This window comes from Pseudopipra pipra, chromosome 10 (genome assembly GCF_036250125.1).
Source record: "Pseudopipra pipra isolate bDixPip1 chromosome 10, bDixPip1.hap1, whole genome shotgun sequence".
NCBI lineage: Eukaryota > Metazoa > Chordata > Aves > Passeriformes > Pipridae > Pseudopipra > Pseudopipra pipra.
This window is the reverse complement of record NC_087558.1, coordinates 24,011,778-24,038,226: the sequence shown is the minus strand read 5'-3', so window position 1 is coordinate 24,038,226 and position 26,449 is coordinate 24,011,778. Positions and strand designations below refer to the sequence as shown.

Below are 26,449 nucleotides of genomic sequence, written 5' to 3'. Positions count from 1 at the left end.
CTATTTATTTCAGCTTTGGATGGCAGTCTTTCTTATTAGTTTGATTTTACTTGTTCAAATGAAACCACTTCCATTGTAAGATACAATTCTAGTATAATGATATTGTAACTTTGGTATTAGGAAATTTACAGTAACTGCTGATTTTTATTTTTTTTTCCCCTTGGCTAGAAGAAAGAAAACAAAATACCCTTCCAGTTTTACAAGCCTGCAAGGAGTGTGTGGATGTGTATGTTGGAATTAAAAGGAGAGGTAAGACATGAAAAGGTGGGAATCAAACTGCTGCTCCCACCTTGCATTTCTTGTGCCTCAGGAATATAACTGGTCAGGTATTTGTTTGATGTTGTCAGGGTAATAAAACACAGTGCCAACACTCCCATAGGTTCCTGAGGACTCTGCAAGAAGGTCACTCACGATTATTAAGTGGACTTCCGTTGGGTTGGGAATTGTTTCACATGTTGACAAAGGGCTTTTGGGTTAAATCTAAGGCATTACCAGCAAAGTGTGAGGTATTTACGGAGGAAGGGAGCAAAGGATTCTTTTAAGGACCGCAAAAGTTAAAAGTTAAAAGTTCTCGTAGGTATTCTTATCTGATTCTTTGCAACCTTAGTTTTCCTAAACTGGTATTCAAGGCTCCTGTCTAGACTAAAAGGACGATGCTGTTCCATAACCTTAGAATTGCAAAAAAGTTGCCCCAGTGCTGTGGAAATCATGTAGATTCCATAGTGTTCCAGGTCAGGAGCAACCTGGTCTAGTGGAAGGTGTCCCTGCCCATGGCAGGGGGGGGAATGAGATGAGCTTTGAGGTCCCTTCCAACCCAGACCATTTTGTGACTCTGTAGGAGACAGTAAGATCCAGTGATGTTCATCTGGATTTCTCCAACTCATGTTTTCATGCCTCTTATTTACTGCTTAAGCTTAGACCAGGAGTGGCATGCATAAATGCCATTTTACAGTCTTAAAAGAGTTGAGCCAGTTTCTTTGTCTCTTGGGTTTGAATGGGCAGCGAGTGTATAGTGGAATCTGCTCTTCAGCTTGCTCAGGTGTTATGGTTGTGTTCTCAGGAGGTAACTGGGAAGCAGCCCTGTGGTTTCCTCTATCCCAGCCGGTGCTGAACACCAGGAACACCTCCAACAGCCACAGAATCTTTTATTACAATAACTCTCATCCCACAGACCGACCCACTGGCAGAGATTCTCTCCTCTTAGAATGGATACAGAGCTGTGTTTCTACCAGATGTCCTAAAACCCTTGATGGAGTGAGTACGTCTCTGCGTTTGTTCTTTTTTACAGTGCTATGTAGAAAGGTGCAGGAAATACTAAAAACAGTAAATTTTAGCTCTGGTGCGGTTGTGCCATTTACGGCTCGTGCCGTAGAAGCGGTTTCTGCCCGGCTATGACCGTCGGTAAGGCCGTCCCGCCGGCCGGGGCTGTTTTTATCCCCTGGGGCACGGGACCGGCCCTCAGCGCGGGGCCGGACCAACGCCCCAGAGCGGAGAGGGCGGGGGGGGTGGGCAATAAGGCCCCCCCGCTCCGAGCCGCGCAATGGACGCTCCCGGCCGCACGCCCCTCCCCCGCTGTCCGTCACCGCCATCGCTGGCCAATGGGAGCGGGGTACCTCTGTCACGTGATGTGGGCCCTGCCCCCCGGACTGTTTGTCTCCGCACGTGCGTCGCATCACGTGACGGGGAGGGCGCGGAAGCGCGTGTCTCTATGGTCCCGCGCGGGGCCGAGCGCCCGCCCCGCGCCGTGGCCGCGCTGGCGCCGCCCGGAGGCTGGCGGACTATGAGCGTCCGTCCCTCATTACCTCACGGCCGGGAGGAGGAGGAGGAGGAAGGGGAGGAGGAGGACGAGGCTGCCGGGATAGCGGCGGACCTGCCCGCGGCCTCGCTCCGGTCCTCCGGCCGCCCCGGGAAGCCCCGGCTGCGGCGGGCCCTGCCCGCTCCCCCGCCCGCCGGGCCCGCTTCTCTGGGGAGCCTCGCCCAGGCCCATGGCCCCATGAGGCGGCAGAAGGCGGCCGGGCAGCAGCGGCGGCGGCGGGGCTGAGGCGGAGGAGCAGCCGGGACGGGTGCAGGAGGTGGGTGACCCCCGGCCGTGAGGGGGCACCGCGACGCGGGGGCTCCGGGCCAACCGCCCGGGCCGGGGGGCGGCGGGAGCGGGGGGGTCCCGCTCCGCGGCGCCCCCTGGCGGCCCCGGTGCTGCCCCGGGGGTCGGGCGGGGGGTACCGGCGGTCCCGGGGTTCGCCCCGGGCCGCGTCCGGAGGGGCCGCGGGGCCTCCCCGAACACCCCGCAAAGTTTGTGGGCGGGAGCGCGGGGCAGGGCCCGGCCGGCCCCGGTGTCCCGGTGTGCCCCCCTCCCGCCCCCGGTGAGCGGGGCCGGAGCCGAGCAGCCGCCGGTGCGGCCGCCTTTGTTAGGCCCCTGCTGCAGAGGAGGGGAGAGGAAAGGGGAGCTCCCCCCTGCCCCTGCCACGTCTCCGATTCTGAATCAAGTGTTGTGCTTCCAAATAAATAAATAATGATTTAGCCTCCCCAATGCGGCTGAGCCTTCAGTGGTAACTGGGGAAGGCTCATCTATCCCAGCACCCTCACTGAGCCACAGCAGGTAACTTTTAATAAGCACTGAAACATTTACATGCTCACTTTGTCAAAGTTATGCTTTTCCTTTTCTTGTTTTGGTTTCTTATTATTATTGCAAAGGTAGAGATCGAGGAAAAATTTTAATTTTCATTAGGTCTTGTAAATTGTTCCTTATGGTCTTTTTAAAGCCTTGAGGTGAGGGTCCCTAAGCAGAGCAAGCACTGCAGGCACGCGTGGTTTGTGTGCATCTCTGAACACGTCTTACACCGGTTCTGGTTCAGTTCAGGATTGTGTGAGTCTTGCCATGGCCGATGAAACTTCGTGGATAAAGTTTACTCTGTTTGCACGCACAGAGAAGGCAGGGACTTGTCACACCCGGAATTTCAGTGCGTGTCACCCCCCACCCCGCGGCTCTGTGTCCGTGCTGTCGGCTCGGGCATCGCTTACACGCCTGGGGGGGTTGGAGCGGTGCTCTGATGGTCACTGAAGTGCCCAGGTACTCGTGAGAGCCGAGTGTGGCTTCGGTGCTCTGTGGTGTTCTCCGGGACTCGTGTGTTTGTGCTTTCCAGCCTCATTTTACAGATGGGGAACTGTTTTTCCCTCTCTTAGTATGTTTGATCTCGTGGTGATGTCGGTGTTTAAGTGCCTGACACTGACCTGTGGTCCTTGCCTATCATCTTTGTTCATCTCTGACTGCACAGCCTTTCCTGCCCGTGTTTGTTCCACCCTTTCATGTGATGCATGAGCTAATTCTCTTCTTTGCAAACAAAACGCTGCTCTGAGTTGGTTTGTTCTTTTACACCATACCTGTTTCCTGCCATTATCACTTCCCTCTGTTCAGGCTGCTCTGTCTTCAGCTCGTCCTGTCCTGCACATCTTGACTGTACACCCTGTGTGTTTACTTGTGAGCTCTATTGATTCACCCAGTCCTAGAAAGTAAATACAGATTCCAGTTCATGTGGTCTGGAAAATAGTCTGTTGTTTAGAAATAGTCTGTTGTTTCAGTGCCTGTAGCTCCTCTTTGATCTTGCCAATGCTAAATCAAGGTCAGCACCCCTGGGAGTCCAACCCCAAGATGTTATTTGGGGCTGCTGTCACTCTGCTGTCGGGAATGGGGAAGGGAGATACACTGGTGGTTTGTCAGCAGCTTGTTTGCCACTGGTGCAATTGCTGAGCAGGAAAAGTCGGGGATAGGGTGTATCTGTAGTCCTAAGTCTTTTTTTCTTCTGTTTTCCCCCAGTTTCATTCTCTTTATGGGAGGTCTGACTGTGGTTTTTGGTGATGAGCCACTTATTAAAGTACTCAGTACACCTCATCAATAAAAAAGTGAAAAGTGTGATTTCACACATGTTGTGTCACACTCTTTCAATTTGTATGTGAAAACACCCATTCTGCCTGCTGAACTGACTTTGGTGCTGTACTTGGTCACACGTTGCAAGGGTTTTCTTCCTCTATAGCAGAAGCAGGGAAGTTCTTCACCTGTAACTCTTTGTGTGTTGCTTTTTTTATCCCCCACCCCCTCCTTGCCAGGGTTCTACAGTGCTCCAGGCAGCAAGTTTTGAAGCAGGATGGGAAAAAGACGCTGTGTTCCTCCACTTGAGCCCAAGCTGGCAGCTGGCTGTTGTGGGGTGAAGAAGCCCAAATTGTCTGGGAGTGGAACGCACAGTCATGGGAATCAGACCACAACTGTACCAGGCTCCAGTTCAGGTCCTCTTCAGAACCACCAGCACACAGACGGGAATAATGGAAGGGAGAACGTATCTGACTTGACTTTGGGCCCAGGAAATTCCCCAGTTACTCGAATGAATCCCACTTCAGGAGCTTTGAGCCCACTGACTCGGCCCAATGGAACTGCCAACAGCACCAAGAACCTGGTGGTGACAGCGGAAATGTGCTGCTACTGCTTTGATGTACTCTACTGTCATCTCTACGGGTTCCCTCAGCCACGGCTTCCTCGATTTACCAATGACCCCTAGTGAGTACATCTGCCTGGGGGAGGAAAGCTGGGAAACAGCTGCCAGAGCTGCTGTGGCTTGGTTGGATAGAGGTGAAGGGTTTCCTCTGGGGAGCAGGAAAACCGGTGTGCCGGGGGAGGGGGGCATTCTGCTGCTTGCTTTGTCTGCCAGAAACTAAAAATGATGCGCTGTAAGTGCATGAAGGAGTGAAGTATTGTGGGTTTTGGTGGAAGCGAGCGAGCTTTGAAGAGTGGCCTTCAGGGGAGAACATGCTTAGCTCTACAGAAAGAGAGCTGGGCTAAGTCTGAGGAGGTGTGCTGCTTCAGCTCACAGTCTCCTGTGTCCCACGAGACACTGTGTCCTTCACTGAGAAGTGCAAACCCACTTCATGGTAACATAAAAGTTTGCCCCCTTCTTTCTGAATAGATTCCTTTGCAAAAACTTAACTGAGCGGTTCCTCCTGCAAAACTGTTCTAACAGAGCAGTAAAATAACATCGTTAATTTGAAGAGGTTCCAGCTAATGTGAGACACTGACTTGGTGAAGAGACAAGGGAATAGGCATCCTTCTGCAAAGCAAATGGAAAGGGAATAAAGTAAGAAGCTGAAACAAGTTTCCAGCTCATCCTGAAACAAATGCTGAGCTGGTGAAAATTGGGCAAGGACACTCACAAGGCTGTTCAGCTGTCCTAGTTAATGGGTTTAGCAGGGAGGGGAATAGAAAAATTGCCAGTTATAGAAGACACTTTGGGAAGATAGTGTTAGCTGGGCAATGTGAGGAGAAATCATAGAATCATTTAGAAAAACATTTGAGTCCAACCATGAACCCAGCACTGCCAAGAGAGTTAACTTTCAAGGACGATACCAAGGTTAGGGGGAAAGGAGATGTGTATGAGCAGAAGTGAGGAGAAGGATTTATGAAGCTGTTTGGCTTTGGTGAGATTCAGCTAATGTTTATCTGAAGGTTGAATGCGTAGGTGTGGAAATGTTAATGTTGTTAAAATGTTTGGTGAAAGAATTATATGGGAAAGATCAATTACAGATAGACTTTCTGACACTCCTCCAGGGGCCTCTTCCAGAACAATAGATAAATTAACGGTGTCAACAACTTTTTATTTTAAGTTAATGAATTTTAAATTGATGTAAAGGAACAGTGGCTTAAACAGGTCAAGGACTTTTTCTGTGTATTCAGTGTCTGCCCACCTTACTGCCTGTCAGGATGGATGTGGGTTGTGCTTTCCATGCAGTTATTATCCAAGTAGGATTATGGATACATGTTCTGAATGCTGCCACAGACTAAGCTGTTTAATATTGTAAATACAAATGAATGGAGAAATGCTCTGGACCAGGCTCTCAGATAGTTCCAGGGACTCCCCAGGCTGAAACATTTCTGCTGTTGTTGCTACGTACCCTGGGTAGGCTCCTTTTAGAACATTTTATGTTAGTCTGCTTATTATTGTGTCACTTGAAATGCAGAGGGGTTTGTTTTGCTGTTGTTCTGTTAAGTCAGTAAGAGAGATGGTTTTACACAGCTGCATTCTTTTGGTGTCAGAGGAGATTTCTGGCTGGATGTTGTTGCTTTTTCTGTTGACTAGTTTCAAAAAGGACATCCTTTGGGGAACAGCAGCTGGTTGAATTTTATGCCCAGATTTGAAAAGTTCAGAGTTGCTCATTGGGTATTTCTGTGCTCATAATTACAAGACTTTTAGATCAGCACACCAGCCAAGCATAACCAGCCCTTACCTCCTCTTCCCCTGCAGGCAAATGCTTACCTAAATTTTCTTGTGTTTCAGCATTTATGCTTTTGCTTCCAGCAAATAGTTGGATGTTCCCCAGGGAAAAGCATGGGGTTTGCTCTGTTGTAGAGCAGCACATAAGGATGAGCTGTCCCACTTGGGACAGTCATGGAATGAACTTCAAGGCAAATGTCATTAAATATAGGAGTAAGCAAAGTGAAAATACAGAAATCATTTGTATTTTGGCCCTTTGTGACATAATGAATGTCAGTGGAAGAGATCTTTGAATAAAACAAAGGTTTATCCAGGAGGTCTCCCTGGATAGACTGTTGATGGAATAGAAAGAGGCACAGCCTGTTCTGGATAGCAGATTTTTAAATTGGTGCTGAACCCCAAAGTAAAGACAAAAGTAGGTGTGAAGGGCAGGATTTGGCATAAATAGTGTAATAACATAAAAGTTACAGGGTTCTGGCTTGAGAACCACCATGAATTTCAGTTACCATCTTGAGGGGATATGCTCATGGACAACAATCCTGATGGGAATTATGGTAAGATACCTATAGAGTAAGGTTCCCTTATTCCAGTGTTAGCACTGATGTTCACAAATCAATGGAGAGACAGTGGAAATGCAAGACTTGCAGTTATGTCTGAATTAACTTGGTAAAGGAAGAAAATATCCACTTTAATATTCAGATTATGGGAAGAAATTACAATTTGGAACCTGTGCAAATAGTTAATCGGTTGCTGCTTCTACTTTTGTGCTTCAATCTCATTTGTTAATAGTAGGTATTACAAACTGGTGCTAAAACTACACCATGGAAGTTTCCAGTTGCCATGCAAGACAAATAATAAGGAACTTGCATCCTAAAATCTGTTCTGTAACAGATTTTTCCCGAGTACAAGCTAAACTCTGATTTGAACAAGCTGTATTTTTCCACTTTAAAATTCCCTTTGTAGTTGCAATTGGAGAAGCTAGCTTTTAGTTGCTGAAATTCCCCTCTCAGCCTAAAAACCCTCGTCAAACACAGCTAAGTGGGATGTTGTGTCTGGGGAAGAAACAGTTGCCATAATCTGCTGAAGGTATGGCTGCAGAGTACATGTAAGTGCTCTTGGGTGAACGTGGACAAAAGGTTGTTGTGACTTTCCTTAGTACATCTAGGAAATAACACTTTTCAAGGAGGGGCTCTGGGACAATGGACTTACTGTCAGCTGCACCTGCAATTTGCTGAGTGCATTTATTCTTCAGAGACAGAAACATCTTTTCTGCTGTGAAAATAGTGAAATTTTATATACATTTACAAAATTGTGTATTTCTTCTTTTTATGCCTCAGTTGTTCTGACCACAGTGAAAAATTGTTTAAAATGTGCTTTAAAGTATTTTAAGATCTGACAGCCTTCTGAATGCAATTATCCTGTCCCTTCTGATAATATCTCTTCTATTATAGACACAGAACGCTCAGTGGAAATATGGGTTGTGGTTTTGTTCCCTCTGGAAGGGGAAAGAGGCAAATTGAAAATGTGAACCTGCAATTTGAATTGAAGGGGAACTTGCTTAGATTTGTATTCTGAGAGTGATGGGGTTTATGTTCTCCTTTGCCTTTCCTGTTTGGGATGAGTGTCACATGGGCTGAGCAATGGTTTCAAAACTTTAATTAGATTAGGGAAATTTCCACTGAACTTGTGACAGTAGTGTTTCTCAGAGTTCTCCTGTGTAAGTTTAGTATCTTTTTTTGTTTTTTGTAAGCTTTCTAATGTATTTTCTTACACTCTGTCTCTGTTTGCTCTTTCAACATATGGTAGCCATATAAAATGTAGAGCAATGATCTCCTGCAAGTTGCTTTGAAGTGTTGTCAGAAAACTAGAACAGCAAATCCCCTGTCTTGGTCAAGCAACAATAGGGTTGTTGTTGGGTGTGGAAGGATGTTTCTGCTTCCTCTGTGGGCAAAGTCCTTCACAATTATCACTTACAGGCTATTTGCTATTTTGGTAGTACTTCTGCCACTGGTCACAGCTGGTAACTACATCCTGAATGATGGATTTATGCTGTGATAGTTTTTAATTCCATTGTTGCTCTGAGGAACATCACTCAACATTGATTTATCACTAGAGTTTAAATTATGTTCTGACAACTTAGAAGAAGTTCTGTTGCTGTATTTGAGAAATCATCCACACTCTGTGCTGGTTTTGTTATCTGAACAGAAGATCTTAGTATTTTTTGTAATGTTTGCTGCAAGGATGCATTGCTTACAAGAGCTTCGAGTATGTGAGGAAAGTAAATGCCTGAGCAGTGTTGTTGAATCAGTCTTGATGGCTCAGAACTCCTGTCAGTGTTTAATCTCAGAAAATCACATTTTATCATACTACTTAAAGTTCTGTAGAAATCCACAGACTGATGTCTTGTATTCAGTACTCTGTAATCTGAACAACTTGTAGAATCATTCATCCTGGTTTTATAATTAGAACAACATCATCAGTTGCCTTACAAAATTTTCCAGATGTTTGGTTATTCTTGTAAAGCTGCAGCCACCACTGTCCTTTCTTTGGTGTTTCTCTCTACAATTCTTTGCAATTTCACTCACTTCTGTAGAAGTTAGGTTTTTGCATTTAATGTTGACAGTCATCTTTACCTGTTTATCTCTTCACAGAGCTCTGTTATTCTGAACTTGTTTTTCTTTGAGGCTAAATCATGGGTTCTAGTTTAACAGCTTGAAATGAGCCTGCTGAGTTTGAGAATCTACTGTTATGCCTGTAAATTCCTGATAGTAGACAGGAAAATGGAAATCCAGGTGATGTTTGAGTAGGAACAATAGTGATTTAGGTATGTGTCCAACAGGAGAGAATATGTGTAAATATAAATCAAATGGAAAGTAAGCAAAAGATTGGACATAAAGTGCTCATGCCTTCGGGATGGACCCAGAAGTCAGATCCTCATGGAAGTAATAGGGAAAAAAATAATTTGGCTTTCTCTTTATTCCTTTAGAAAAAAACACAAAAACAAAAAACCAAAACAAACAAAAAACAAACAAACAAACAAACAAACAAAAAGAAAAACTTTTATTGCAAATCTGATTTATAGGTGAATTGCAGAATGCCTGGGGATCTTTCAGGTTCACTGGTACTATAAGTAACTAATCTTATTTGCTTCACCTATATTGATTTTTATATGGGCTGTCCTATAAATTAGTGGGTGCTGTGAAGTGCAGTCAATACTGGCAGGTACTCAGTGGGGTCAAACAACCATATCCCTCATTAGAGTCAGTGCAGAATCTGCCCAGGAAGGTGTCCATGGATGACTTGCAGAGCATTGCTGGAGAGGAGTGAGTACTGAAGAGGTGGAGGGAGATGGTGGAGTGTGGCAGGGGGTGGGCACGAGGTTTGGGTATTGCTGGGCAGCAGGTGAGCAAACCTGCCTTTTGGGGTTTACTGGAGAGAGAGAAAGCAAGGGCATGTGCATGTGCTCTTTTACACCTTGGTCCTCTCCTCTGAGCAGCCAAATATCCCTAGGGGCTGGAAGGTTTCTTTTGTTTTCTTCCTTTTCAGTCCACTCTTTGTGACGTGGAAGACGGGGCGAGACAAGCGGCTTCGTGGCTGCATCGGGACCTTTTCAGCCATGAACCTTCACTCAGGACTCAGGGAATACACATTAACCAGGTAACTGCTGGAAAGGAAATAAATCTGAAATTAGTTTCGTTTGCTGAGAATCTGTAAGGATTCAAGGTTAGTGTGTTGGATCAACATAGTTCAGTGTAATATGCTTCACAATAAAATACACCTGAGAAGTGTATGGTATCCAGGGTGAGGGGAATAGCAGGATTTAGTGGAACATCTTTGCAACAGGTGACATTTTAAGGCTAATTGCAAATCTGTCTTGCATACTAACAGTTTTAACATCTTCTGTAGCATGTATTTTCTCTCTTACTGTGGTAGGTATTGGACAGCATCACTGGCATTACAGTTCACTGGATTAAGGAGAGATGCAAGTCATTTTGTCTGCAGTAGCAGAGAAACGTGTTTCACGGAGGCATAATCAAAAGAGGAATCACTGAGTACCTGACACTTCAGTTTGGTGCTTGTATCAGGCAATATTTCTTCTCTTCCCTTTAGTGCACTTAAGGACAGCCGATTTCCCCCCCTGACCCGCGAGGAGCTGCCCAAACTCTTCTGCTCTGTCTCCCTCCTCACTAACTTTGAGGATGCCAGTGACTACCTGGACTGGGAGGTGAGAACAGGTGCATTTGGAACTCTGCATCCCTCTCTCATTCCGTTCGGGTTCGGGTTAGTACACGGTGATGTGTCTCCTTCGTTACAGGGGTGTGTGGGGATAGAAGAGACTGGAAGTAGAAGAAATGGGTCTGGAAAAGTAGAAGGGAGGAAGAGAAGGGGCTAACAGTATGCTTTTGGTTGGGAAGGGATCTGAATGGGAATAAAAGAAACATGGAAGTGGTTTATGGATTTGGCCCAATGGAAGATGGGTGTAAATACATGTGTAAAAGCCTGGGAAGTTTTTTGATGGTGTGAGCAGAAACTGGAAATAAAAAGTAGTTAAGACTAAAGGTGTGAATGATTTTTAGGACCTTGTACATGGAAGTGTATTTAGTTCAAGAAGGATATATATATATATGTGGACTTTGTAGTTGGGTTATTTTAGGCATGATTCTTGTGTACAGAGATTTTGTCTCTTGCCCAACACAAGAGATGGAAAACTGTCAGACTTCTGACAAGACTTGCCTTAGGGACACTGGTGAGGCTCAATGGGGAAAGGTGGCACAGGTCCTTTGTGCTGCTGAGAGAGCTGCTTGTGAGACCTGCCTGGTAAGAACAGAGAGTGGGGAAGAGAATGGCCTTGTCCAGGCAAAAGCCAAACTGTGCAGAGAGAGAGAGATACACAGTGTTGTGGGAATGACGACTCGATCGTGGACTCAGTGCTAGCAAACACCTCTTATTTGGCTGTTCATTTCCATCTATAGGTTGGTATCCATGGGATCAGAATAGAGTTCATCAATGAGAAAGGTGTCAAACGCACAGCCACGTATTTACCTGAGGTTGCTAAGGAACAAGGTGGGTTTGAGATGGCAGCCAAACACGTCAACATGTTGTGCCACAGAACTGGGTAACTGAAATCTATGGATTTTGGGCTTGGATTGCGATGCTGTCATGCTGTTCTCATAGTAGTGCCGTGGAGCCACCAGGCTTACTCTGGATAACTGACACCTGATACAGTTGCTGCTGGGTTTTCACCTGGCCTTTCTCTCATTGCAGAGCTGTATCTTAGCGTAAAAATATTTTAGGGCTTAAGAAATAGCGGATCTCAAAGTATGGATCTTCCAGCCTCATTCAGCATTGCATCTGAACATCTCTTCTATGTTTCTCCCACCAACTAGGATAACTGCAGGCTGCACAGCACCAACAGAAGGGTCCCTTTCCTCCTCATTCTTGCTAAAGTAGCATCCTCCAGAGGAGGGCTGGAAAAGGGCCCCTCTGGAGCACACTTCCCACTCAAATAGAGTAGCAGTCACCATGGTAACTGCTCAAAATATTGCCTCCTTTCCTCCACTTAGCAGAGTGGAGTGGTTACACCCTCCTGGCTCTGGGGCAAAAGACTAAGGTAGTAATTTTAACTCTGATCTCTCACATAGCAGTGCACTGTGCTATCACTAGAGCATCAATCCCAATCTGTCTATGTCAAGAGCTAAGTATTCTCTTATTTTCAAGGCTTATGGAGCTAAACTGAAGTGGCACATGGTGAAACAGTTTGGGGTCCCCACAACAGAAGCAAGGCACAGACCTTTATAAGAAGAGAGGTCATATGGAAAATGGGATTACTGTTTCATAGACCAGCTCCAGTAGGAATTAAAAGGGGTTGGCATGTGCAGATAGCGTGCATGCATCAGGCCATGGATGTCCAGTTCAACACTGGGATTTCTAAAGCTCAGTTTCCTGTTTAGTTGTTTGCTTTTCTAGAGGCCTTTTAATGCATCTCTTATGTTTCTGAAACATCTTTTTTATATTGAAAAATTTCCCTTACTTCTATTTTTCAATAGACTGGGATCAGATCCAGACCATAGACTCCTTACTCAGGAAAGGTGGCTTTAAGGCTCCAATTACCAATGATTTTAGGAAAACAATTAAACTCACCAGGTAAGTTGATGTGTTTGTCATCTTTTAATTTTGCTTTATAGCGTTTTGTGGATAATTTAAAGTATTTGTGCTTGATGTAAGTCTTCAGCCTCTTTCAGATGAGACATGATGTGAAAGACTAAACCAGAAATGCCACGTGTAATGGGATGAAGCCCAGTATGTTTGGTCCAGGCAGGATCAAAGTTGGCATTTTCTGAGAGAAGGGTCACTGGTTTTAATATTACCATCTATGTGAAAGATCAGAAGCAGAACCTTTGAAAGTTAAAAAGGTTGATTTTTCAGTATCTTTTCAATTAACTTCCTTTTCTCAGTGTGGTCATCTGTGGATGCTGGAGCTATTTGTAGGCAACAGCTGTCTTCAAACCACACTTGAATTTGGCTGGTTTTCAGAATTTGCTTGCTTTTCTATACCCCCAGCTGTCTCATTGGTTTCTGCTCCCTTTATGTTAGTAAAAATTGGGACATTCTGGTTTTGTGTAGAAACATTAATTTATCAGGTCGTTTCTTACCTCTGGAGAAATGAGTTGGGTGTGCAGGGTTTTTTTTAACAGAAGAGGACAGCACGAAGGTTTTCGTTAAAATCTGGCGTAACATGGTCTTAATACAACTCACAACCACTTTGTTTATCTGTTGTGTAGTGTGCTTTAGAAAAACCTGGAAAACTCTGATCTCTAAAGGAATTTCAAATTTTGTGAATTCTGATTTTACAGCATAGACTGTCACTTATATGGTATAACTAACCTTTCTTTACACACCTTCCATCATTTTTTTCGCTAGCCTTTCAAATGTGAAGGTAACCACAATAGTAAACAATAGTGAAATACTGATTATTTAGCCATTGTAACTGAGTCTTCTTCCAGCAAACTTTTCATGCCATTTTTGCCCCCTGCAAGTGGATAAAAAAGAACACAAATTGATAATTTGTTTCATGTGTGCTACTTCGGGCATCCCTTAGTTACGATCACCTTGACTAGGGCTCAGCTATTGGGACACTGAAGCTAATTCAAGCTCAGATGGGTTATTGAGGCTGCATGAGGCAGTACCAAAGGCAGTGCACTCCTCTTGTCCGTCACTGGCTGTGAGCTGAGGGGTGAAGTGATGGATGGGTTTTGTTCAGTCCCTCCGTGTGTGCTGACGTTGTTTTCCTGCCGCTGTTCCCGCAGGTACCGCAGCGAGAAGGTGACAATCAGTTATGCAGAGTACATGGCCTCCCGGCAGCATTGTTTCCAGAATGGCACTCTTCATGCCCCCCCCCTCTACAATCATTACTCCTGACACACGGCTGCATGACCAGTCCCACTCCCCAGTTGCTGCCAACGGCTACGATATCATTGGGGCAGACGCCTCCTCTTCCTGGTCCAGTTACTTCTATTACTGCACCATTTTATGATGCTAGCTTCCGTTGCCAAGTCTGCCTTCCTGCTGACCTGGGGGGAGAATGAGAGCGTGACAGGACTTCAGGGGCCCAAGCCTTATCTCAGCCTTCCCTCTGAGTGGGGGTTCAGTTGGATTGGGGCTCCATGCCTACGAACTGTCGTGAGGTGCAGAAGACCTCTCGGAGTGAAAGTGCTGCTTCAGACTGATCCATTCCTGGGTGTTACTGACACTGTGGAAACTTGAGTTGCTCGTTATGGAAGCCCCCCAGATCAAGTAGGAGCATTCCCCTGGCAGCCTGGGCAACGGAGTCCAACAAAACATTTTTTAGGTTCTTTTTAATTTTTTTTATCTCCGGTATCTGTTGTGTACTGAGAGCTGATTGCAGTCCCCACGCATCACAGGTGGACATCATGATACTGGGGAGGGTCGAACACCTGGATGGCACCCCATCCTCACCAACAGAAAACACTTAGAGATGTGAAAAATGAATCCATTATTTAAATAAACCCTAGAAGGCTTTAAGGCTCACATCCTTGGTAGGTCGAATTCTTTAGAAATTCTCTTGGTTTACAGTTCTCTGGGTTTTCAGACAGAGCTCGGTGATGAAGCCTGCTATGAAACAGCATGCTGTTGTGCCTGTCAGAGAGCAACATGGCACATGCTGGGTATGGAGAGGAAAAGGTACTTGTGTATCCCTGGACAGTCTGTTAAGACCAGGTTTTGTTTCCAAATATTCGTAGCAGATTGGATTAGGGCTGGGGAGGGGTTTGCATGGCACTGACTGTAGTCATACAATGAGACTAGTGACTGAAATTTGTTTAATTTAAGCTAACTGTCTTGGGGACCTTCCTATTGCTAGGACAGCCACTTTCTCCAGTGTGACTACTGATCTTCAGGGCAGGAACTGTTCCAGTTTGTAGCAGGCCTATGGAATAGAGGTGTGGAGTTTCACTGCTAAGATCTATCAGCTCAGTTGTACCACAGCAAGGCAGTGAGTGGGGAACCTCTGCTACCCAAACTGGGTGAAACTCGTGTGCATTCTGTATTTCTTCTCCCATGGTTGATGATCACAGGAAATACTCTCTTCTAAGAGGGAGTTAAGTTACCCATTGTTACTCTGCAGCATCATTGAGGATGTCATGAACTCTAAATTATGACACTCTCTCAATAAGGTAACTGGACTTCAGAATATAGTTTGGGGTGGTGTTGGTTGGTTTGTTTTCCAAGTTTCTGGAGGGTCTGTAATGACTGGGAAGGCAGATACAAGTGCACAGGAGAGTCATGGCTGTTTGGTTGCACGTATCTTTAGAGCCTGCTTGCGTGGAGTCATTGGCTGGTGTTTGAGGCCTGAAATTCTGCCCTGGCACGGCAGGGAATAGGGCTGGTGGGAAGCTAAGAACTGCAGGCTGCTGCTCCTGGTCCTAAGGAAGCAATGCACAACTGTGCAGTTTTGCTCTGTGTTGGTGTAACATCCTGCTGGAGAAGGGAGTTGTGAGGGAGGTTACTCTGGCTAACGGTGCAGTATCGACCCAGCTCTCACCCTGTGCTGGGTCATTCTTACAAATTGCCACTTTTCCCTTGTGGTGTTGTTGGAAAGCAATTGAAGATGAAGGGATTGTTCATAACTTCCTGCTGCTGAGAATAAATTGGTCTTGTTACAAACCACTCCAGTTTGTAATTACTCTCCCAGGTGCCATGTAGTGATGGGGGAGGGTGGGGTCAGCTCTGGACATACCACTTACCTTTCAGCTGTCAAACAGTATGATACATAGGGCTACACTCATTACTGTTCAAGTGTTCTATGTTAGAATTTAATTTCTAAAAGGTTTAAAAAAAGCAAAAAAATGGTGCTAAAACTTCACCCCTGAGCACGCTCGGTGAGACTGGTCATGCAGGCGTACAGTGCCAGGCTTTTCAACTATACTGTTTCTTTTTCAGATGTTTGCCCTGTTCTGTGTCTTCAACAGTGTATAGTGTTTTCCTGATTTCAGTTTCTTTGACTAGGGATGACTAAGGGGTGGGGTGGGGAGGGTTAGCTGTAATTTTTTTAAAGAACGGAATTTTAGGATTGAGTGACTCGGTTGGTTTAAGCCTAAAGTGGGACAGATGGTTTGGGACTGGGGAAGTCTTATCCTCTCCCACTTCTATTTCCCCACTCAGTCTGTTTAAAAAAACAAAAACGAAAATGCCTCTGAATATGTACTGTGTTCTTGTCTTGTTGCAGTGAGAAGAGAAGCTGGCAGGTCAGAAAACACTGGTCTGCTGCCTAAGGAACAGGCCCTCCCAGCTTTTGTCCCATAAGGGTCCAGCTATAAAATCAGTTGAAAACTGTGTCAGTAGCTAAGTTAGCTCAGAGAAATGTATGACAAGGACAGGTGGTCTCAGGAAATAATCCCATTTCTAGATCATTACACGGCAGCTATGCATAAGGATGAAAGAGGTGAACTAGAAACAAAATGTACTTTGAGTGGTCTCAAGATGAAGGCAACCAAAATCAGTGACCAACTGCTACGAGTGGTTGCTTGGCTGGGGACAGCAGGTTAGAACTGCTCCTCAAAGCAGCTGTTACCTGGTTAGAGCTGGATTAACTCATCCTTAGAAGCAAGTGCCTTTTGGTCTAGAAGGGCTTATTCTCATGACAACCACAACTGAGAAATAATCTCACTGCAATGATGAAATGTCTTTGTTTTACAGTAACTACAGGAGAATGTCTTTGATCACTGGAGTCTGTCAGTGTTGGAATGTTTCCACTGTGAGGTTCTTAATTTTTTTTTTTTTGTATTGTTCAACAGTCAATCTCAACTGAGGCCATTTCAGTTTGGGAACGTTTTGTAGTCAAAATATCACATATCTACAATTTATCAGAACAAAAAAAATCTATAAGGAAATCTAAGAGTTCATTTTAAGAGTTCATTTTAACCTTTGCACAGAATAATTTGTTTTCATAGTACATTAACAAACCTCTGCAATCTTCACTGACCATTAGTGCTGTTTTTCTGTTTGTATTCTGGAAACTACATGTTGTTTTGTTGGGTTTTTTTGGTTAATTTATTTCCTTAAAGCAGAAGACCTCTTTTGACCTTCAGTGCAGAGATGTCAGACCAACTCTTTGTATTACACTTGGTTGCCTCCTACCTATATAATAACTTCTGAGTGTAAATAATTGAACTCTATCCTCTAATGAAGTATTGTAGAGAATAAATCATAATAGATAAAGATTATTTGTACTGTCCTCTTTATGTGGGTTCTCACAGCCTTTATGGGGGATGAAATCATTCTCATCCAGAAAGACAAACAATATATTACTGGTCTGAATAGCAAACCTGTAAATTGGGTTTTGGGTTTTTGTCTTCTAAAAGGAACTAATGAGAACAGATTTCCTATACTCTGAGGCTGTAGTCTCAAAATCTAGTCTTAATCTAAAAAAATTAGTCTAAAAAAAATCTAAAAATTAGTCTTAATCTAAAAATATTACTTCAGAAGAAACACCTACATCTTTCTGGATTCTTACAATTTGAATGTTTGTTTTGGGACAGGATTAACTGATTTGTGGAATAGTTTTGAGTTATGCCTCTGGTTTACCTGATTTTTTCCATACCCTGTCAGGTTATTGTTAACTTTTTATCCGTGGCAGATGTACAGTTGGAGATCCTACATGTTCTGCTTGTGGCTCTTGGGAAGGGCAGCCCTGGATGTCAGTGGACAGTCATAAACCCCCAAAGTAAACACCAACCAAACCAAGGGGTTTGGTTTTGACCAAGTTTTGACTTAATATGCCTGAGAAGCTCATTGACCTCAGCACAACTACAAAGCAAAAATCTATTTTCAGAAAATATGCTGCTGGTACTAGTCAGGCTAGAAAGTAAATCCCCCAGGCAATGTGAGGAGGGGTTGAGGAGGACTCTGGGGCTAATGTGATTTCCAGGTGATTTCCTTTTTATTTCTGAAGTTACCCATATCACTGCCATCATGTGTCCAGGGAAGTTATCAGGTATATTCCTGACAGCTTTGTTGTCAGGAATACATTGACTTTTTGTACTTTTTTGTGTCATATGCTTTTCCTTACTTGATTTTTTTGGTTTCCTATTGAATCAGTCAGACATAAAATCTTTGGTGTCTTTCATTAGAGGCCTGTTGCATTCTGTGACCACAGGAACACTCACTCAGCAGCTCCCAGGGAGGATGAGGCCAGGTAGAAGGGTGTACATATGACTGCACGCTGAAATAGGTCAATCCAGGCTAAATATAAACCAGGATAATTCTCCCGGAAACACTTTCTTCTGTTGTTACTCCTGTTTGAAATAAGAAACAAAATTAATTACTCATTTGGCACTCACTTCTTTCTAGAACAAAATTAAAGAAGCTTAGGAGGGATATCTACAAGACACTTCAAATGAAGAATACTTGAGCATTTTTATTCTAAACACACACACAAAAAAGAATTTTATTTTACCTGTGATTGAGAAATGCCACTTCTTAAAGACAAAAATGAAAACCAGAAAAAAAATGAAAACTTTCCCATGAGACCCAATAAGTCAATATTTATACTGACAGTACATAGAGCAGTACCACAGGAAAGTTCCAAAGCTGGTTTTCCCATGGTCTGGGAAAAGATGACCTGTGTGTCTGTTTGATATCACTCAGAAAACACAGAAGAGTGTTGTTACCATGTTCCTTAAAACAAGTACATACTTCTGCAAAATGAACAATATCCAGATTATCGAACCATATTTTTTTTCTTTTCTGTAGTCAGCTAGACTGCTCTTATAATCAGATTAATTCTGGCAGAAATCATGCATGATACAACCAGTTGATACTATGTCTAGATGTCACACATGCATTTAAAAGCTGAACAGATCGTGCAGTTTTGCATTCAGAGGCTTACTGTGACTTTACTACTGGATATTAATATAATTTTACTTTGCTCATACATGTTCATTCCTTATGGTTTTGGAGATATACTTTTAAATGGAGTAAAAATAAAGGCAAAATGGTGTGAAAACCTAAACCTGAAGAGTTATACTTTAAGAACACAGGTGAAAATCACACATGTCTTGTGCAACACTGGCTATTGTGGCACACGGTGTTCTCAGTGGGTGGTTATCTCCACAAGGACCACACTGGCATTCCACAGAAAATGTGGAATTACTGTTTGAAAACTTAAAAAAACTGCTAGGAAAATCACATTTCTTCTGCTGCTGGATTAGAAGGAAAGCATATTACAAAGTAGGTTTATGCTAATAATAGAATATCCTTGTTATTAGCTCTTCCTACATTTGATTACATGGAGGTATTTAGCTGAGTATTTTGTTAGATCTGTGGAGCTGCAATTAGTGTTTACAGGCTCTGTGTTTAAACTATAGCAACGTAGAAATTACCATAATAGGTCTGTCTAACAATCTGCTACCTAATCACATGTCTCCAGCAAGGATCAATGCTTTTGGCCCTGGAATATGGAATATTAGAGGCTCTATTCATGATAAATTACATTTGGCCAAGTAGTCTTTTTTTTTTTAATCAGCTTAATTTAGGATGTGACCACTAAAGCTGCTCAAAAGTTCCTATAGTCTTTATTTTAATCAAGCTCATCTTCCTTTTCCATGTGTATTTTGTTGACAAATGCTGAAACAGTCATTATTAGTGAGGAAAAAGCCAGAGCATTTTAAAAATAACAAAAAAGTCAGGTACTCTGCTATGTTTGCTTGGTTGCAGCAGCTGAACAATACTTCCTGTGGAGTTTATAAGTTCATTTTTTAAATTCTTAAAAAACAAAACACATCAGTGATAATGGACTTAATCTTTTATGATAGCCTCTTAAACTGCATCTATAAACTCTTGCAAGAATCTGGCTCTCTTGATTTAGTTTTTGTATATTTGAGTAGAATGGATCCCTGGGGGAAAACCAACAGGGAATTAGTAACTTAAACCTCAGTGAGCTACCTACTGCTCTGAGAATCATGATGTTCTGAGTTGATGGGTTATTTGAGTCAGGATTCCAAATGATGTTAAATGCTTCTCTGGTCAATCTGGCATGGATTTCCTTGCTTTCTTGTAAACCTAATTGAAATTGTTTAATTTGCCAGATGTTCCCCGAGATATTTCCATTCCATTTCTTACTGGATGTCTTTCTGCTTGTACCACTCAGCAAATTACTTTCCATTCAGTTTCTCTGCTATGCTCATTATCCAGATAACAAATATTAGAAATCTATTATTTGACCTCTTCATATTCCTATAGTTTATTTTTAATGCATTCCTTTTCCCAGCGGTTCACCTAGGCACAGATGCAGTTCAGGAGAACAGGAGTGGTTTCATCATAAATCCTCCAACAATCTATTTTTGCCTTTCTTTAGGGGCACAGCATGACATAGTAAGGGCTGATAAGATGATTACTTTAAGAGTCTTAGACTGGTTAGGCACTTACATGTGAGCTCTCCGGGGAAAACACTACTCCATAAGTTATTTTCTTGGCAGTGTCGGGAGAACTATCTCCATTTTCAGCCTGCCTATAACTTTTAGGGGTCTGTAGATTGCTTCTGGATAGTCTGAAAAAGCAGCTTCCTTAGGAAGTGTGTCATGATATCAATACTCGTTCATTATAGACCGAGGTCTACTAATCACAGTGAGCTAGACAGAAATTCTGGCACAGACAGTCACAGTTTTCCTAAGGCTGGGCTTTGCTGTCTAGCTGGAGGATGTTCTGGTGGCAAAAGCTGTAGCTCACTGATCCACTGATGTGAACGTGCATCTGCTGCCTTGGTGCCCTCGGGTGCTCCTGGGCAAGTGGGTGCTGCTGTGCAGTCTGGGGAGGGGGACCAGAGCAGTTCTGAGCTCTTTGGTTATTTCCTAAAGGACAGAGCAGAAGGAGAAGGGTTTGCTCATGCCAAGGACAAGCACTGTTTCCCTCAGTGTTCCTCCACATCCTTCTCTCGGGCCCTGGTTTGTGCCTTGAAGATTCTGGGCTCATGATCACAGAATCAATTGGGTTGGAAAAGACCTTTGTGATCATCGGGTCCGACCTGTAACCGAACACCATGTCAGCTAGACCACGGCACTGGGGCCCGTGTCCAGGCTGTCCTGAAACACCTCCAGGGACAGTGACTCCACCACCTCCCTGGGCAGCCCATTCCAATGCCTAATCATCCCTTCTGTGAGGAATTTCTTCCCAATGTCCAACCTAAATCTCCTCTCCTGGTGCAGCTTAAGACCATGTCCCCTCATCCTGTCCGTGGCTGCCTGGGAGAAGCAGCCGATCCTCACCCGGCTACAACCTCCTGTCAGGGAGCTGGAGAGCCTTGATCCGATGATGTCTTCGTCTGCCACAGCTATTTGCCCCGTGTTCACATAAACAACGCTCAGCACCCCAGCTCTTTCCCTCTCTGAAAGGAGCTCACTGCTAAGCGAGCTTAAACACACCTCTGAGGGCTGCTTCCCGGGGGAAGGGGGGCGCTGCTTAGGCGCCCCGTCCCCGCTGTTTCCCCTCGGTTCTCCACAGCGGCAACTCCGCTTTTTTTCTGTTCGGCAGTGCTCGGGGCAGAACGGACCCTCGGCCCCTCACAGCGGGGAGAACCAGCCTCCTCCCGCCCCTCACACCGGGCAAAGCCACACGCTGCCCCTCAGACGGGCGGAGCCGCCCCTCACGCCGTGGAGAACCGGCCTCCGCCCGCCCCTCACACGGGGCAAAGCCACACGCTGCCCCTCAGACGGGCGGAGCCGCCCCTCACACCGTAGAGAACCGGCCTCCGCCCGCCCCTCGCCCCGCGGAGAACCGGCCTCCGCCCGCCCCTCACCCGGGGAGAACCGGCCCCCGCCCGCCCCTCACGCCGCGGAGAACCGGCCTCCGCCCGCCCCTCACCCGGGGAGAACCGGCCCCCGCCCGCCCCTCACCCGGGGAGAACCGGCCCCCGCCCGCCCCTCACACGACGGAGCCGCCCTTTCCCGGCGGAGCGGCCCTTCCGCTCGGGTTTCCGGCGATGGCGGCGGGCGGCAGCGACCCGCGGGCGGCGGACGTGGAGGAGGACGCCTCGCAGCTCGTCTTCCCCAAAGGTGCGGGCGGGGGTCGGGGCGCCGGGCCGGGCGGGGGTCGGAGCTGGCGGCGGCCTCCTGTGAGGGAACGGGCCTGGCCGGGCAGCTCGGCGGGATGGGAGCGCTGCTCAACGCCCCTGACTCTCCTCCGCCGGGTACAGAGCCCCGAGTCTTAAAAAGCGTGTTAATAAATCATTTATATACGTTTAAGGACCTCGTGGTTGCTAGGATGTGGCAGTTCTTATGTGGGTCACTGTGTGTTTGTACAGGATTAAAGAAAAAAAAAAATTCCTATCAGGCTACAGTGAAAAGCTCCTTGCATTTTGGTATAACCCTTGCTTTTTCACTGCTGCTCCTCATCATACGAATTCTTCCTGTGACGGTGACGAGGCCCTGGCACAGGTTGCCCAGAGAAGCTGTGGCTGCCCCATCCCTGGAAGTGTCCAAGCCTTGGAGCAACCTGGGATAGTGGGAGGTGTCCCTGCCCGTGGCAGGGGGTGGAATGAGATGAGCTTTAAGGTCCCTTCCAACCCAAACCATTCTGGGATTCTATGAATACTATTGCATTTAGGAAACAAGCTTTCCGGAGACAGAGTTGGTAACCACAGACTCTCACGGTCTGTGTATTTTTTTCAGAAAACTGTTCATTTTAAATTCCAGAGGTGTATTTACATCTCCAAGCCACCCTGGAAAAGAAAAAAAAAAAAGAAAAATGGGTACTGTGCTGCATTTTTGAGTTATGAACAAAAGTGTAGCCCTGAAAGACTGGGTTTTTTTGTATTCTTGAATACTAAAATCTGTAGCCCACTCATGCTCAGCCTAAGCTAACTTACTGCTCAATGCAAAATATGGTTTGCCAGTCCCTTTCTAGCACTGCCCTGTATCTGCCCCCTGGGATGCAGCCTTTGACACTGCTGCTTTTGAACAGCTCATACTGCTGATATTGAAAGACCTTGTTATTATTGGAATGCATATAGTGGTTATGGTGATGATGAATGAAAACAAAGCTGGTTAAAAAGGGGGGGGAATCTGTAAAGGTTGGTTAAAAGTTTTTTTCCGATAATAAAATTGGAGTAGGTCAATTAACGTTATAAGTAAACGAAACCTTTTTTAAAATACTCAAAACATCTGTATTTATTTCAATAAATCAGAGGTTTTTGAAGGCCACAGGCATCGCTTCTAAATTTTTTTGAGTATTACAGTTCTAAATTTTTTTTTCTGAAGCATTTCATGCATTCCTTAAGTTCTGCCAAAAAAAGGGTGAGGAAAACATACTGCAAAACTGTGAAAAATCATAATGTTAGGGCCATAAGTGTAAAATATGAGATCAAAAGACGAACACCTCAGATTGTCACTCGAAGTGGCGTAATTTTTATCAGCATTTTCGGTATGAAATGCTGCCCAGTCATTGGTGAAAGGGCTCACACGACTGCCATAAAACACGTTGTTCACTTCTTTATTGCCCAGAGCTAGATTTTTGTGCAGAATTTCCGTAATTCTCCTTTTCATCTGTGCTTCCCCTTTGGTGCTGGCGTTCTCTCGTTCGACTGCAGAGTTTGAAACTGCGGAAACCCTTCTGAACTCCGAGGTGCACATGCTGCTCGAGCATCGCAAGCAGCAGAACGAGAGCGCAGAGGACGAGCAGGAGCTGTCAGAAGTCTTCATGAAAACCTTGAATTACACAGCGCGCTTCAGCCGCTTTAAAAACCGGGAGACCATCGCCAGTGTGCGCAGGTGAGCGGGAAGGACGGGGGATAACACACACTGGAGAATTTCATCTGTAAATAATGTCGGTGCTGCTTTATGAAAGTACAGCTTAGTGGTGTTTCCTGCTTTGTTCTTTAATTCTTTCTGAAGAGGCAGGAAATCTGACCATAATTCTTGACGGTAGGTTGTATTTTGTCCAGGTTAAGCCTTGTGAACTGCTTTGTTTTCAGTATTTCAGTGATAGCTGACTGCATTAAATGGGAGGGTTTTCTAGGCTTTGCAGCGTAATTCAGGGTAAGTGGATTTAGCAGATGGGACTTTTTTTATTCCTCTATGCAATTATATAATGAGTATTTCCTCCTAACTTCAGTGCCAGAAGCAGTGTGAAAAAAGATATCCATTTGGTTTAGTTTATGCCCTTTTATATTTCTGTTTTGTAATTTCACGAAGTTGTTGTCTTTCTTACAGTTTGCTGCTCCAGAAAAAGCTCCATAAGTTTGAATTGGCATGTTTGGCTAACTTGTGTCCTGAGACAGCTGAGGAAGCCAAAGCTCTGATTCCAAGGTGAGCACTTAAACATATTCTACAGAGACTGCTTTGTGCTTCCCTGTGATCCAAAGCCAGCTGTGGGCAGGTGCTGTCGTGTCAATCCAGCTCTGTTGATGTAAGAACATTTGATCTTGGTCTTCCCTACCCATTGATCTGACAGTGAGGCACCATTTGTGCATGTCCCTAATGCATTCCTGACAACCTTTACTGGATTAAGTGTAAACAGCTTAAACTGGGGTTCTTAGCTGGCTGTGTTTGTGTTTGTTGGAGATTTTTGCTGTTGGAGCAAATGAACTGTTTTGTGGATAAGGTATGTGGAAGCAGTAACTTCTTCATGTCTTGATGTGTTACCTCATGGCCTGAGATAGAGGAGGGAACTAAACATTCATCTAAATCACAGTTTCTTCCTTATATGCCATTATATAAAAGAGAAGGCTTTGGGATGACCCAATTTTGGTCTCCCAGTACCTAAAGGGAGCCTACAAGAAAGATGAAGAGAGGCTTTTTACAAGAGCAGGTAGTGACAGGACGAGGGGGAACAGCTTCAAACTGAAAAAGATTAGGTTCAGATTAGAGATTAGGAAAAAATTCTTCCCTGGGGGGGTGGTGAGGCCCTGGCACGGATTGCCCAGAGAAGCTGTGGCTGCCCCATCCCTGGAAGTGTCCAAGGCCATGTTGGGCAGGGCTTGGAGCAACCTGGGATAGTGGAAGGTGTCCCTGCCTGTGGCAGGGAGGTGGAATGAGGTGAACTTTAAGGTCCCTTCCATCCCAAACCGTTCTCTGATTCTATGTTAAGATTTCGTAGCAAGAACAGACTGGTTTATGAGCAGGCAGCTGCATGGTCTTAGTTCAGAGGTCTGCATAAACCTGCACCTACCTTGCCTTTTTGATAACACATTTAGAAATTATTGAGCAGAAAATTCTGGGAAGGATAAGAGTTTTGTCATGAAAAGAGGAGACACTGCATAGGGATTAGATTGTTCTTTGTGCAGTAACCTTGCAGATGGTTCCTGGTGGTTACGTACAGGTGAGACTGATGGGAGGGAACTACGACTGAAATGAATCCGGGGGGGAGGTCATTTCTGAAAGCTTTGATGTCTCCTCGTTGTTCTTATCTTGCAGCCTGGAGGGCCGCTTTGAAGATGAAGAATTGCAGCAGATTCTCGATGACATTCAGACTAAACGCAGCTTCCAATATTAAGGTTAACCCTCAACCCCTTTATCTGAACGTAAGAACCTGGGGAATTTGACTGTTTCTCAGCCCTCTGGACCAGCTGAGCTCCTGGCTGAGTGAGGGAAGTTGTGGACATAGGGTGCTTCAGTGCTGTGACATCACAGGTGCATTCAGACTGGAGATCAGCATCGTCCTTTTGGTTTGTTCCAGGTGTATATTGGCAAGGGCTCCTGTGTTGTGAGAGCCAAAGAACCCGAAAAGCCTTTTCCCAGTGGCTCAAATATTTGTTTCTTCCCCAAACCGTCTCCTCAGTCTGTAAATTTTCACCATGTTTCTGGTTTTTAGCAGAAATATAGATGTACTTTTGGATTTTTTTTGAATTTCTAAAAGAGACAGAGAAACTTATTCTTAGAGCTCAGAAGATTCAGTCATGGGCAGCATCAATTTCTGTGGTGTTTTTTTTGTTTGTTTGGCATCATTTTATTGTTTGATTAGGACAGTGAATTTTTACAGCTTCAATAATTTTCTATTGTTCGGTGTAAATTAAAATATATTTTTCATTAAAGTTGTATGGTTTATAAACATTAGATACATATTATGATTTTGTTAATGAGGATCTTTTCGACAAATAGATCCTGGAGGTCTGGGGTCTCCAAGCATTTTATAACACAATTACAATTTAGGGCAGATCAGACAGAGGTGTGATATTAACTATGATCACAGCGAGAGAACATTTGGGCAGCATGTCCCTGTCTGCCAGGTGATTGCAGACACCCACCTGTTACAGAAAATAAAGAGTTAACCCATAATTCTGATGTTAACAGAGCCAAGTATCCCCCCCTGGAGGGATGGACTCCTGAAGTAGTTTGCCAACTGCCTTAATTCTGAGAAGGAACCAAACCATGGAGGGATGGCTCGTGGTGCAGCCTGTGGGAGCAGCACACCCCCTGTTGTCACAGCTCAGCAGCTGGTAGATTCACAGATTGTTAGCTTTTCGTTGAAATGAATGTTCTTTTAGTTAGGGTAAGCTTCTTAGCCAGCCCTCTCAAATCTTACAATTTTACCACCATACCTGGAAGAAGGAAAATTTCACAGGAAAGAATATCTGGGACAGAGAGGAATACAGGTGTGTTAAGACACTATTTGTGATGATGTTGTGGTTTGAAACCCAATAATGGGGACAGAGGAGAAGGGAATGACTGAATAAGTTAGGTTGGGAA

The 26,449-nt window shown here is 44.8% G+C and overlaps 2 protein-coding genes and 1 long non-coding RNA gene across 7 annotated transcripts; 2 read left to right on the top strand and 1 right to left on the bottom strand.

The window, feature by feature from the left end:
- The first annotated feature begins 1,940 nt into the window (after nucleotides 1-1,940).
- On the top strand, nucleotides 1,941-16,993 carry AMMECR1L (AMMECR1 like). Its single transcript, XM_064666938.1, has 7 exons — nucleotides 1,941-2,072; nucleotides 4,102-4,546; nucleotides 9,801-9,911; nucleotides 10,365-10,479; nucleotides 11,228-11,318; nucleotides 12,302-12,398; nucleotides 13,562-16,993. Exons 2-7 carry the CDS (start codon nucleotides 4,140-4,142, stop codon nucleotides 13,671-13,673), a joined length of 933 nt encoding a protein of 310 aa, XP_064523008.1. The 5' UTR covers nucleotides 1,941-2,072; nucleotides 4,102-4,139; the 3' UTR covers nucleotides 13,674-16,993.
- Nucleotides 9,297-21,777, bottom strand: LOC135419930 (uncharacterized). 5 transcript variants are annotated; one of them, XR_010433206.1, is made up of 4 exons: nucleotides 21,694-21,777; nucleotides 20,199-20,620; nucleotides 17,939-18,067; nucleotides 9,297-9,918 (listed from the first exon to the last, which is right to left on the bottom strand). It is a non-coding gene; the product is annotated as an uncharacterized LOC135419930 (long non-coding RNA). The 5 variants fall into 5 exon arrangements; XR_010433207.1 differs by lacking the exon at nucleotides 21,694-21,777 and adding an exon at nucleotides 21,416-21,573; XR_010433204.1 differs by lacking the exon at nucleotides 21,694-21,777 and adding an exon at nucleotides 21,499-21,562.
- On the top strand, nucleotides 21,691-25,816 carry POLR2D (RNA polymerase II subunit D). The gene is made up of 4 exons (XM_064666940.1): nucleotides 21,691-21,820; nucleotides 23,353-23,533; nucleotides 23,975-24,070; nucleotides 25,178-25,816. The coding sequence occupies exons 1-4, from the start codon at nucleotides 21,748-21,750 to the stop codon at nucleotides 25,254-25,256; spliced, it is 429 nt and encodes a 142-aa protein (XP_064523010.1). The 5' UTR covers nucleotides 21,691-21,747; the 3' UTR covers nucleotides 25,257-25,816.
- The last annotated feature ends 633 nt before the right edge of the window (nucleotides 25,817-26,449 follow it).

Excerpts from the sequence above, each read along its gene's own strand:
- AMMECR1L (XM_064666938.1), top strand. The coding sequence starts at position 4,140 with ATGGGAAAAAGACGCTGTGTTCCTCCACTTGAGCCCAAGCTGGCAGCT. Across the intron at positions 4,547-9,800 it reads CGATTTACCAATGACCCCTA|TCCACTCTTTGTGACGTGGA; the intron begins GTGAGTACATCT and ends CTTCCTTTTCAG. Across the intron at positions 12,399-13,561 it reads AAAACAATTAAACTCACCAG|GTACCGCAGCGAGAAGGTGA; the intron begins GTAAGTTGATGT and ends CTGTTCCCGCAG.
- POLR2D (XM_064666940.1), top strand. The coding sequence starts at position 21,748 with ATGGCGGCGGGCGGCAGCGACCCGCGGGCGGCGGACGTGGAGGAGGAC. Across the intron at positions 21,821-23,352 it reads GCAGCTCGTCTTCCCCAAAG|AGTTTGAAACTGCGGAAACC; the intron begins GTGCGGGCGGGG and ends GTTCGACTGCAG. Across the intron at positions 24,071-25,177 it reads GCCAAAGCTCTGATTCCAAG|CCTGGAGGGCCGCTTTGAAG; the intron begins GTGAGCACTTAA and ends CTTATCTTGCAG.